The sequence below is a fragment of the Castor canadensis genome, chromosome 3 (genome assembly GCF_047511655.1).
Source record: "Castor canadensis chromosome 3, mCasCan1.hap1v2, whole genome shotgun sequence".
Classification (NCBI taxonomy): Eukaryota; Metazoa; Chordata; class Mammalia; order Rodentia; family Castoridae; genus Castor; species Castor canadensis.
In genome coordinates, this window is record NC_133388.1 from 74,062,961 (window position 1) to 74,076,265 (window position 13,305).

At 37.9% G+C, this 13,305-nt stretch overlaps 1 protein-coding gene across 3 annotated transcripts in view; it reads right to left on the reverse strand.

Moving 5' to 3' along the window:
* Positions 1-2,152: 2,152 nt before the first annotated feature.
* The window catches only part of Scfd1 (sec1 family domain containing 1), a 109,009-nt gene continuing 97,856 nt past the window's right edge, over positions 2,153-13,305 (reverse strand). For all 3 annotated transcript variants that reach the window (XM_074068224.1, XM_074068223.1, XM_020156676.2), the window contains one exon: positions 2,153-2,356. In XM_074068224.1, the coding sequence (XP_073924325.1) occupies positions 2,333-2,356 (24 nt within the window). In that variant the 3' untranslated portion in view covers positions 2,153-2,332. The remainder of the gene's footprint in view (positions 2,357-13,305) is intronic.

Sequence of the window (13,305 nt, forward strand, 5' to 3'; positions counted from 1 at the left end):
TGTATTAGTCAGGTCAGACTTGGTTGCTTAAAGAATGGACATTTTCAGGTTGGGAGCATGGCTCAAGTGGTAGAGTACCTTCCTAGCAAGAGCAAGGCCCTGAGTCAAACCCCAGTACTGCCAAAAAGAGACATCATCTCACACTTCTGGAGGGTGGACGTCAAGGACCAAGATGCTGTTAGGGTTGGGTTCCAGCTTGCAGATGTCCACCTTCCCGTGTCCTTACATGGCCTTTCCTCTGTGCACATATGGAGAGAGAGGGAGGGATCTCTGGGGTTTTCTCCTCTTTTTATGATACCATTCCTATAGAATTAGTGCTCTACCCTATGACCTCACCTAACCTGCAATACCTCAAGAGGCCTATCAGTAAACAGTCATACTATGGGTTAGAACTATCACAATAATTTTGAGGGGACATAATTCAGTACATAACATACTCTGTCACTGAATCTTTATTTTTGTTTTTCACATTGATTTTATAATTTTTCTAACTTCTTGTGATGAACACCATATTAGTGTTTTGTACTGCACTGAATTACCTGAGGCAGGGTACCTTAAAAAGTGAAGGTTAATTTAGCTCACACTTTGGGAGGTCAAGGGTGTGGTGCCGCTATCAGCATTCCCATGGTGAAGTCCTTGTGGCAGATGGCATCACAACGACTGCAGTGTATGTGAGAGAGCTAGGGTGATACAAGGGGCTGGCTGGCTCTTTTCTAATAACCCTCTTGTGAGAACCAATCAGGGGTCCCACAAGAACTACTCTAGTTCCATCCTAGGGCATGCCCCCAGTGACTTCCCACACGGTTCCACCTCTTAAAGGTGCCACCGCATCTTAGCACCAAATCGGAGATCCCTTGGGACACAAGCAACAGCAGATACTGAGCTTATCAATGACCAGTTTTTATTTTTTTTGAACTATCAACATATCTTTAAAATTCTTTAGTTGTAGCAGTAAGTTTCAGTATGTAGTATTTTTGTGACTGTTCAAACTATTATTTATTCCAAATGTTTTCTAATTTGTAACTTAATGGATTATGTGGAACTATGACTCAATACTCCAACTTCTGAACTTGGTTTGCTACTGATTTCTAACTTAATGGTGGTTTCAGAATGCCTAAAACTATTTCAGTCTGACTTGCTTCATGGTAAGATCAGATTTTTAAAATGTCCTGCCTGCTTCAAAGGATTTTATATTGAGTAACTGCTGAGTGCAGATTTGTGTAGTCTGTTAGACAAGGCTTACATATTAATTGTACTTTCAAATTTCCTTTCTTAACCCCTGAGGTAGATGCTTCATTACATTTGATACAATTGTTATTTCAGGTTGTAATGACTGGTACTGTAATAATTACTGGTACTTATTTGTGTCTAATTTAAAATGAATCAATAATGAAAGCATGACTGATCAAATTCCTTGTTGGTGTTGCATGCCAGGAAGTTTATAACAAAAAATAAGTTTGCCACTAATTTTTACTTCCTACTTAGAACTCTGGGGATGAATGCTTTGTACTTGTCAATTCCTGATCATGTTGGTATTCTCTTGCCCACATACAAAGGATTTTACTGATAAAATGTACATAAGGTGTGCCAGAGCAGAGACATTAAAGTGGTCTTTACGTCTCCACTTAAAATCTAAAGGCAATGTGGGAAACCAAGAAACTATGACAAAGGTTTTACTTAATTAAAGTATGTATTAAGTAGGGGATTCATGAACCAATCTAGTAAAATTTGTACATGAAAATCTTAACCTTCTACCAGTTTCTATCATAACCCCTTAGTTACATTAATATTTTAATATGTTCAGATAAGAGTTTTCTCCTATTTCCAAGGTACTTTGTCATTTGTCAAACATAAGAGGTGTGGTGGAACATACTGGTAATCCCAGCTACGGTCCAACCAAAAAGTTGGTAACAACCCCCCCTCCCACTGCAACAAACAAGCTGGGCATAGTGGTTCATGCCTATAATCCTAGCTGTGAGTGAGTCAGGTATATCTGAGGCCAATCTTGCCCAAAATGCATAAAACCCTATCTGAAAAATAACTAAAACCAAAAAAGGGCTGGGGGCATAGCTCAAATGGTAGAGCACTTGTCTACCAAAATTGAGATCCTGAGTTCAAACCACAGTACCACCAGAAAAAAAAAAAGAATGTATGTTTTACTTCTGAAATGCTTTATTCTTTTAATTAGTATACATTATATTAAGTATAGAATTTCCTTAAAAATAAACAAATAACTGAGTCTCACTGTTATGGAGAAGGAAACATCTTTTGACTTTTTTTTTTTACATTTATTCAAGTTCTGAGAAGACTATCATATTAAAGTTCTTCTGTGTTATTTTTGTCCAAGTTGTGACAGCTAAAGCAAAAGAAAACACAAAATTATACATATAACTTTCTTCTGTAAGTCACAAAAGAAGTTTATATATTCAAACATATTTGTAAGCACCATAAGAAATTAACTTTCATCACATTAAAATTTGGGCTTCATATTTTATTCACTACATCCTTAGCATAGCATATTTTAATTGCACAATTTAATTTATAAAATTTAATTTATACAATTTAAAATGTTAATAATAATCACTTCAAATATCTAATATATGTATACATTTAAAATTGTTTTGTTATAAAAACTGTCATGGTACAGGTGTATAAACATTAAGGACAAACTTGAACTTATGGGAATAAAGAAATGAGTATTAACTCAGTACGAGAATGTGAAAAGAAATGTCATGAGCAATTTCACTCTGACAGTTCTCTTTTCCACAGACTTTTTTAGGTGATCTTTTGATCATTAAATGCAGAAGAAATGGCTTTCAATTCTGGATGGCTGCATAATTCCTTGAACCATCTTTCCTAGAGATAACAATTAAAAACTTAAACAAAATGTGAAAAATCAGCTTCCCCAAAGTAGTGTAGAGCAAATGAAAGCAGGCAGGTCCTAGAGGAGGGGCAACATGGAAGATGGGAAAGCTCTGGGCGATCCCTGGTTCTGTGGCATTTAGCCTGAAGATGGGCCACAGCTGACATCATACTGTGATAGAAAACTTCAGGCATTCTTGCCTGAAGAATTGGAGGAGAGTGTTTACAGCAAGTAAAGCTACTAGAAACTGAGAATGAAAATCCTGGAAAGGCGAGAGAGTGAAGGAGCCTTAAATTCCGAGTATAGACGTTTCCTAGATCTATCATGAAACCCCAAACCTCTTATGAATGGGACAGACTAAGAAGTGAGATTTGAGCTGTTGACCAAGAAACAGTGTGAACTGTGGAATAAATCTCTAAATCAGTACTCATAAAAAATAGAATTCAGTCTCCAAAATGACATTTACAATGTTGAGGATGCAATGTAAAATTAGTCCATATATGAAGAGACAAGAAAATAAGACCCACTTTCTGGAGGAAAGACAATGGTGACCAGTTAGATGATGACTCACATGTTTTAATTAACAACTACCTTTAATGAAGCAAAGGAAAATATGCTCACAAGTGTGGGGAGTGGAGAATGAGACGCCTATGAGAACGTGACAATAAGCACAGTTGTGCCCAATAATCCATAGGCTGAGTTTGGCACAGCCCCAGCTGCAGAAGAGTGCAAAATGCAGCACAGCTGCTTTTCAGTTTTTAGACGTGGCTGCTGTTGTTTGTCTGCAAGTCTGAGCACCAAGACTTTAAAGGGAACATGGGACAGTGCAAGTCTGAGGGCAAAGACTTTAAGAGAGATTATGCTAAAGAAAAGCTAAGAGAGAATATGGGACAGAGTGAGTCTAAGACAAGAGACTTTAAAGAACACAAAAGAAGCAAGGTTTTAAAGAAAGACTTTAGAAGTAAGGCCTTAAAGAACAGAGAAGAAAAGAGGAGAAGCAGAAGAGGAGTTACTAGAGAAAAGAAGCAACAAGGCTGTTGCATCTCCATCTGAGCACCCAACACACCTGACCCCAACGTTATGCATGTTTGTCTTCTATCCTTTGTCCTTTGTGCATCTCCCATCACCCCCAGTTAGGTTCAGGAGAAACAGGAGTGTGAGAAAGCTCTCTCCACACAAGGAATGAACAGAAAAAAAAAAATCAGCAGAGGAAAAAACTATAAAAAAGGAACCAAATGGAAATTCTAGAAGTGGTAAATGCAACATTATTTGAATAGAACAGAAAGAACAGACTTAATAAAACTGAAGATAAAGAAACGAACCATATACTTTGAGTAACAGAATCCTCAGGGACTTGTGGGACAAACATACAAGTCAAACATATAGTTATATGTCACTTAATGATGGGGGCACATTCTAAGAAATGCACTATTAGGTGATTTCATCATTATGTGAAAACCAGAGTATATTAGACAAACCTGAATGGTTTAGCCTAGCTATACAGGTGTTATAGCTAGACATGTAGGTTATCGTATAGTTATTGGTTGTAGGCTATAAACTTATATAGCATGTTACTATATTGAATACTGTAGGCAACTGTAGCACAGTGGTTAAGTATTTTTGTATCAACACATAGAAAAAGTACAGTAAAAATACAGTATGAATTAAAAAGTGGTACAGTGACCTATACAGGGCACTTGCCATGACTGGAACTTGCTCTGGGTGAGTCAGTGAGTAAATAATGAAAGCCCAGGACATTATAAACACTGTACACTTAGGCTATGCAAAACTTTAAAATTTCCTATCATTTTCAAGTATTATGTATTGTACATAACCACACGTGCCATATATCTTTAAAAGAATGGCAATTTGACAGGTCTGTTTAAACCAGCATCACCAAAGCATGTGAGCAAAATGGACTGGAGGTGTGGAATGCCTGCTTTGTAAGTGCAAAGTTCTGAGTTCAAACCCATTAAAAGAAAAAAAAAAAGATGAAATAAAGATATTTTCATGTAAAAGAAAACTCACTGCTAAGCATACCTGAGTTACAATAAAGGCTAACAGATGATTTTCAGTCAAGAGAAAGGTGTCAGAGATGAAGAGTGTAGAAAATCATAATGATACACACAACCGAGGCAAAAATAACAATTGCCCATTGTCTTGTGAAGTTACTGGTGTATGTGAATGTAAACTACATGATAATCACAGCACAGATGCTGGGAAAATACATCTATATAACTACAAGGTTTCTATATTTAGTGCAACCAGCACAATATTAAGTCAAATCTACAAATAAAGATGTATATACTGTCATCTCTAGAGCAGCTCCTGAACTAATAACACAGAGATATAGCAAAAAAAAAAAAAATCTGTGGATGAATTAAAATGGAGTTCTAAAGTTTTCACATAACTCAAAGGAAGGCATGGAAGGAAGAACAGTAGAATTCCAAATGGGAGACTAAGAGAAAGCAAATACTAAAGTGATAAGACATAAATGCAATTATTTCAGTGAGTATATTAGGTAGTAATAGACTAAAGACTCAAAGGGAGAGAGACTCAGAATGGGTAGTTTAAAAAAAAAACCCAATTACATGCTATTATCTATGAATAGATAAGTGGAAAGTAAGTAGGATGAAAAGTTATAACATGCAAACAGTGAGTATGAGAGGCTACAGTGACCATACAAATATCAAATAAAGTAGATGTCAAGACAAAGCATTTCTAGACAAGTAGAGGACCACTGCATAATGGTGAAGGACTTACAGGAAAAGGATCAATCATAGAAGATGGTGATGTGTATGTAATAATGGCTCCAAAACACAAAAAGCAGAAATTAACAGAACTAAAGGGAGAAACATAATTCCACAATACAAGCTGGCAATTTTATTGTTTTTTGAGCCAGGGTCTCACTATATAACCCAGACTGGTCTTTTTTTTTTTCTTTTTCGCTTTTCCTTTTATTCATTTATTTATTTATTTAATTTTTATTCATATGTACATACAATGTTTGGGTCACTTCTCCCCCCTTCCCCCACCCCCCCATAACCCCCCTCCCCCCTCCCTCCTCCCCCCACCCCGCTACCCAGCAGAAACTATTTTGCCCTTATCTCTAACTTTGTTGAAGAGAGAGTATAAGCAATAATAGGAAGGAACAAGGGTTTTTGCTAGTTGAGATAAGGATAGCTGTACAGGGAGTTGACTCGCATAGATTTCCTGTGCATTTGTGTTACCTTCTAGGTTAATGCTTCTTGATCTAACCTGTTCTCTAGTTCCTGGTCCCCTTCTCCTATTGGCCTCAGTTGCTTTAAAGTATCTGCTTTAGTTTCTCTGTGTTGAAGGCAACCCAGACTGGCCTTGAATTGACCATCCTCCTGCTTTCTCCTCCCAAGTGCTGGAATTACAGGTATGAACCACCATGCCTATCTTCTAGCTGGCAATTTTAGTGCTACTTTTTCATTACATGACAGACTAGGAACCTCCCCCCTGCCATACCATTCAAGAAAAAAAAAAAAAGAAACCAATAAAGATAGAATCTGAACAATGCTACCAGTTACTCTGATCAAACTGGTATTTACAGAACTCTACACTCAACTTTTGCAGAAGTTCACTACTTTTTTTTTTTAAGTGCATGTGAAACATTTAGCAAGAAAGACCATGTGTTGGCCCATACAAGGGAACTAAGAATTAGGCATTTAGGAAAAAAGGAGCATCAGTCACAGGAACCCAGGCAGCCAAAAATAAAAAACAAACAAAAAACAGAATTAGGCATTTAGAAAACCCTGGAACACTTAAACAGACTTATAAATAATACTTGTGCTAAAGAATAAATCACCAGGTAAATTACAAAATATTTCAAAGTGAACGACAATGAAAACACAATATATCAAAATTTGTGGAATGCAGCTCAAGTAGTGTCTGCCAGGAATTTTAAGGCTTTAAATGCTTATTTTAGAAAAGAACTTTAGTAAGTTTGCAATTTAAGAAGCTAGGAAAAACTGGAGGGGTCAAGATGACAAATAAACAGATACCCACCACATTCCTATGTCTCCATGAATCTGAAATAGAGCTTCAGGTGTGTGGCTACTGTTTGGCCGGTGTGCAGCTACTGTTTGGCCGGTGTGCAGCCACCCCATGGTGATCAGGGACTCTCTGCTCACTTTCCACTCCATCCCCTCCTTCCCTTCATGATTACCATGGCAACTCCTGCTGGCAGGCAACGGGTCCTGACCCATATTACCCCGAGCTCCTCCCCACCAAACCTCGACCTATCCCGATGCCCCATAATACCTTAAGCTCCTGACTTCACTCAGGATATAAAAACTGGGCTGCCATTTCTCCGGCGCGACTTCTCCGGTCCTGCTCTTTGGGGACGGTGAACCTTGCCCGAGAGCGCGCTCTCAATAAAGCCTGCTTAAAGCCTCCTTGCTTTATTATTTGGCTCCAATTTGGCCTTCCCATCAGCGTCGACCTAACAGCTACAAGGAGAGCTGAGTGGCTTAGAAAGGCAGGGAGGGAGCCAGTAAAGTGTAGACAGAGACCAGGTGAAACCCAGAAATAGTGAACATTAGGTCTATAAAAGAAACAAAGGGAAAACTGCACAAGATGAGTACAAAGCTGCTTGCAACCACCATGCGTAATCCAGCGGAGTGTGCAGACTTCACAGGGCATGCATGCCTTGACCAATATCAGGACAGCTGGAGCTGCCTGGCACACAGGGTGAACATGCAAAATTTTCAGGGTGTATCCTGATCCACTGTTCACCACCTTAGGTGGAGACTATAGCAGCATTCCAAGGCTACTCTCCCCTGGCCCAGAACCACTGCTGCACACCTAGAGCTGCTATGCCTGCCCCTGCTGCAGGCCCAGAGCCTTAGCTGACCACCTGATCCAGGATGCACTCAGAGAAAACACTTAGGAAAGCCACACATGGAAATTTGAGGGCCAGAAGTGGGAGGAAAACACTTGCCACCCTGATGGGACCCAGCTGTATGCATTTTCCTCTTCAGCAAGGAAGAAGTACTGATTTTTATTTTTTTAATGTTGTTTTTAAAAAATTCTTATTTTATTTCTTATACTTTCATCCCATATACTTCTCCCTTTTTTCTCTATCTTCTTTTTTCCTTCCTCTACCCTTCTTTTGACAACTTTCTTTTTAATACCTGTATCTTTAACAACTTTTGAACTACTAGCCCATCCTATAAACAACCCTTGTTTCTTTCTTTTTTTGTTAAGTTTTTTTACTTCATTTAAATATCTGGATTGGGTTTGAATTAATTTTGTTATAGCGCTATGCTTACTCTCCTCTCAGTGGTAGTGAAAAAGCTAGGCAATATGACTCCTTCGAAAGTTTGTATCACCTCAACAACCAAATCCAAAGATACTGAAATGCCAAAGATTTCAAAACTTTAAGTGGATAGTGACCTCAAAGAGGATTCAAATTAATAGATAAATGAAGAAAGAAAATTAATTCAAGACCTGGAGAAGAAAGTTAGCAACACAGGTGAAAAATAGTAGGGAAATTGATTCTGAAAAAGGCCAAATGGAAATGTTGGAAATGAAAAGCTCAATAAATCAAATGAAAATCACAGCAGAGAACATCACCAGTACACAAAATCAAGCAGAAAAAAGATCAGGTATTGAAAGTAAGATCAAGAAAATATTACACTCAGACAGCAATAAAGAAAAAAACATGACCACAACCTTTAAGAACTCCAGGGAGACCAAAGGAAACAATCAAGAAACGAAAGAGAATCCATGGGTTAGAAGAAGGAGCTGAAATACAAATTAAAGGCACAGAAAACCTATCCAATGAAATAGCAAAAAATTTCCCCATAACAAGAGGCATTTAGAACCCCACATAGACATGAGCAGAAAGAACCTCTTTAAAACCACATTATAGTTAAAATGCCAAGACTAGAGAACAAAGAAAGGATACTGAAAGCTGCAAGAAAGAAACAACTTACTTACAAAGGTAAACACATCAGAATTATCTCAGACTTATCAGCAGAAACTCTAAAAGTCAGCAAAGCATGGAACAGTATAGTTCAAGCTCTAAAAGAAACTAACTGCCAACCAAGACTACTATAGCCACCAAAGTTGTTTTTCAAGTTTGGTGGAGAAATAAAGACCTTCAAAGCTAAGCATAAGCTAAAGGAGTTCATGTCCATCAAACTTGCATTGCAGAAGATATTTAAAGGAATATTACATACAGAAGAAGAAAACAGTCACAAACATGAGAGCTTCAGAAAGAATCAAACATACTCAATTCAGCAAACCAGCAAAATTCTAAGACGAATAAAGGTGAAAGAACAGAACAAACAATATCAACCTGGAAATCAACCTGGAAAAATACAACAGAATCACAGGAAAGAGTAAACACCTCTCAACAACCATCACCCTAAATGTAAATGGGTTTAACTCTCCAATCAAAAGAGACTGGCTTATTGGCCTAAAAAATCCAACCATTTGTTGGATGTAAAAGACATACCTCACTGGCAAAGAAACAACACATAGACTGAAAGTGAAAGAATAAAAAATGATATACCAAGCAAGTGGAAACTGATAGGAAGCAGGAGTAACTATACTTATATGTGGCAAAGTAGACTTCAGGCCTAAACTACTCAGAAGAGATAAAGGAGGGAACATTAATTAAAGGGAGGATATATTTATAAAGAAAATATAAGAGTATAAATTTACATACATCAAATGCTGGTGTACCCAATTTCATAAAACAAAAACTACTGGACATAAAGGGACAGATAGATCCAGAGACAGTAATAGTGGGTGACTTCCATAATCATCCAGACCCTCCCAAAGAAAAAAATCAACCAAGAAACTTCAGCACTAAACTGCATGATGGAGCAAATGAAATTAACAGACATCTACAGAATATTCCATCCAACAGCTGTGGAATACACATTTTTCCCAGCAGTCTACTGAACGTTCTTCAAAATAGGTAACATTGTAGGTCATAAAGCAAGTCTTAACAAATACAAGAAAACTGAAACAGTTTCATGTATCTTATTGGATCATGAGATAAAATTAGACATCAATAACAAGAGACACTATAGAAACTACACAAACATATGGAAAGTGAATGATAACTCTATTGCATGATCAGTGTGTCATTGAAGAAATCAGCAAGGAATTCCTAGAACCAAATGAAAATGAAAATAAGACACACCAAAACCTGTGGGGCACAGCAAAGGCAGTTATAAGAAGAAAGTTTATAGCTACGATGTGCGAACATCTAAATAAAAAAAAAATCAGAGATCTCAACCTAATGATGCAGCTCTTAAGAAAACAAGAACAAGTCAAACAGCAGTAGAAAGAAATTATAAAGATCTGAGCAAAAATTAACAAAATATGGGGACTAAAACAATAATCATTGTAACAAGAGTTGGTTCTTTAAAAAGATAAACAAGATTAACAAACCCTTAGTCATTAACTACTCAAAAGGAGGGAGAAGGCCCAAATTAATAACACTGGAGATGAAAAGGGGATTATAACAGATATCAATGAAATTCAGAGCACTACAAGGGAATATTTTGAACATTTTTATTCCAATAAATTGGAAAATGTAGATGAAATAGGTAAAGTTTTAGATACATGACTTACTGAAATTGAACCGAGAGGATACAAACAACATAAACACACCTATAATGAGTAGAGCCCAGGAGCAGGTAGAGTCAGTCTGATTTCTACTAGTGCTTTAAAGAAGTGCTAACACTGGGCTGGGGTTGTCACTCAAGTGGTAAAGTGCCTAGCAAGCATGAGGCCTTGAGTTCAAACCCCTGTATGGCCAAAAAATCCCCCAGAACAACAAAATCAAAAGCAAACAACAAAACTAACATTAATGCACCTCAAATTATTCCATAAAACAGAAAAGGAAAACACTACCAAACTCATTCTATGGAGCCAATATTACCCTGATACCAGCACTAGAAAAGGACACAATAAAAAAAAAAAAAGAGACATTGTTGACCAATTTCCTTGATGAACATAGACAAAAACTTCAATAAGATACAAAATAACTTCAACAACACATTAGTCTCATATACCATGATCAAGTTGGTTTCATTCCAGAGATTCAAGGATGGTTCCACATACTATTCAAATCAATAAAAGTAATATAGCACACAATCAGAATCAAGACAAAATTCACACAATCATGTAGATGTAGAAAAAGCCTTGAACTCTTTGACAAAATTCAGTATCCCTTCATGATAGAAGCCCTGAAAATATTAGTAAAGAAGGGGCATAATCCAACATAATAAAGGTAATAAAGGTTATATATAATGAACCAATAGCCAACATTGTATTAAATGGGGAAAACTGGGGGAGTGGGGATAAGGGAGGTTGCCCAAATAATGTTTACACATGTAAGTAAATGTAAAAATGATAAAATTAAAAAAAAAAAGGCAAAACAAATTTAAAAAAAATGGGGAAAACGGAAATATTTCCTCTGAAATGAGGAATGAGATAAGGGTATCCACACTTTCCAGTTTTTATTCAATGAAGTGCTTGAATTCTTAGAACAATAAAACAAAAGAAATAAATGAAAGGGATACAAATAGGAAAGAAAGAAATCAAATTATCCCTATTTGCAGACTCAAAGGACTCCACTAGAAAACTTAGATCTGATACTTTCAGCAAGGTAGTAGGATAAAATAAATCAACATAGCAAAACCAGTAGCTTTTCTGTATAACAGTAATGAATATGCTGGGAAAGAAATTAGAAAAATAATTCCATTCACAATAGCCTCAAAAAAAAGAAAAAAAAAAACACCCTAGGTATAAACTTAACTAAGGAGGTGAAAGCCCTTTACAATAAAAACTGTAAAACTTTGAAGAAAGAGACTGAAGAAAAGATTCGAAGATGGAATGACCCCCATGTTCATGGACTGGCAGAATTAGTATTGTGAAAATCGCTATAGTACCACAAGTGATCTAAAGATTCAATGCAATCCTTATCAAAATTCTAATTACATTATTCACAGAAATAAAAAAGCAATTCTAAAATTCATATGGAGGCAGAGAAGACCCCAAATAGTCAAAGCAATCTTGAGCAAAAAGAACAGTGCTGGAGCTATCACAATACCTGATTTCAAATTATCCTATAGTCACAGTAACAAAAACAGCAGGATATTGGCAGAAAAACAGATATGTAGAAAAATGGTGAGAGATTCCAAGATGGCAACTAGAGGGATGAAACAGAAAGCATACTTCCTAAAGTAAAATCTTGGAGAGACACTGGAGAAACACCTTGCAGGAAAAAACAACCAAGAAGAGGCAAAACTGCGACACCTCCACACTCCCAGCCTGCATATAGCATCCCCACTTCACGTTAAACGGAGAAACCAGGAGGGCTCCTGTGCTGCCAGACGCCAGCTCCCACCTGCCCCAGAGACGCAGACAACCAGGTGAGCTAAGCGGCACACGGTACTCCCACAGACAACCCTGGGCCAGATCAGCATAGCCCCCTGGACAGACTGACCCCCACCCAGGGAAAAAAGAGAAAAAACCAAAGTGAATAAACAACAACAACAAAAGACATGTAGCAAAGAGGGCAGGGCACCCTGAGCGCCAAAGGGGGGGGAGGGGCAATCCCTCACGGAACTTTAAATAAACAAGCCAGCTGGAGAAGGCAGAAATGGCAGCCCCCGCCCAGGAACCTTGGAGCAGGAAAGCTTGTAACAGTGGTTGTCGTGAGGAAAGCTCCACTGGAAAGTGGGGAAGGGGCACTTCTTACATGAACTGTAAATAAACAAGCTGGCCAAAGAAGGCAGGAGTGGCCGGCACCCACCCAGCAACCTTGGAGTGAGAAAGCTTGAAAAAGTGGCTGCAAAGCCCCACTGGAGGGGGGGAAGGGACACTTCCCATGAGAACTGTAAATAAACACGCTGGCCAGAGAAGGCAGGTGTAGCACCACCTCCCCCAGTGTGCTTGGAGAGGGAAAAGCTTCTAACAGTGGCTGTCCCGCCCAGGAGAACTCTAAATAAACAAAGCCTGCAGAGCTAGGTAAGTGTTAAGCTCACTCCTGAGCTCAGCATAAATAAAGCCTCCAGCAACAGCAGGCTGACAGCAGTGGGCAGGTGAGCCACAGCCTCAGATGGCCATTCACAGAACTGTCTCCAGACTCTTTTTTTTTTTTCTCCTCCTTTGATGAGACAATGACTGAACTAGAACTGCATGCTGAAGGACTAACTGAAACTATATTGCATTTGAACTTGGAGATTTTTTTTTATTCTCTCTCTGTCTCTCTAATGCCTGTTTAGTGTTGATTAGTACACTATCTCTCCCTGTTTATTTCTTTGGCACTGGTCTTTTTGGTTGTTGTTTTTTTTTTAGTTGTTTGTTTGTTTTTCCCTATTTCTTTACCTTCTTTGCTTTCCCTCTCCTCTCACCCTTCCATTCTAGATATCACCACTGTTACTATTTCA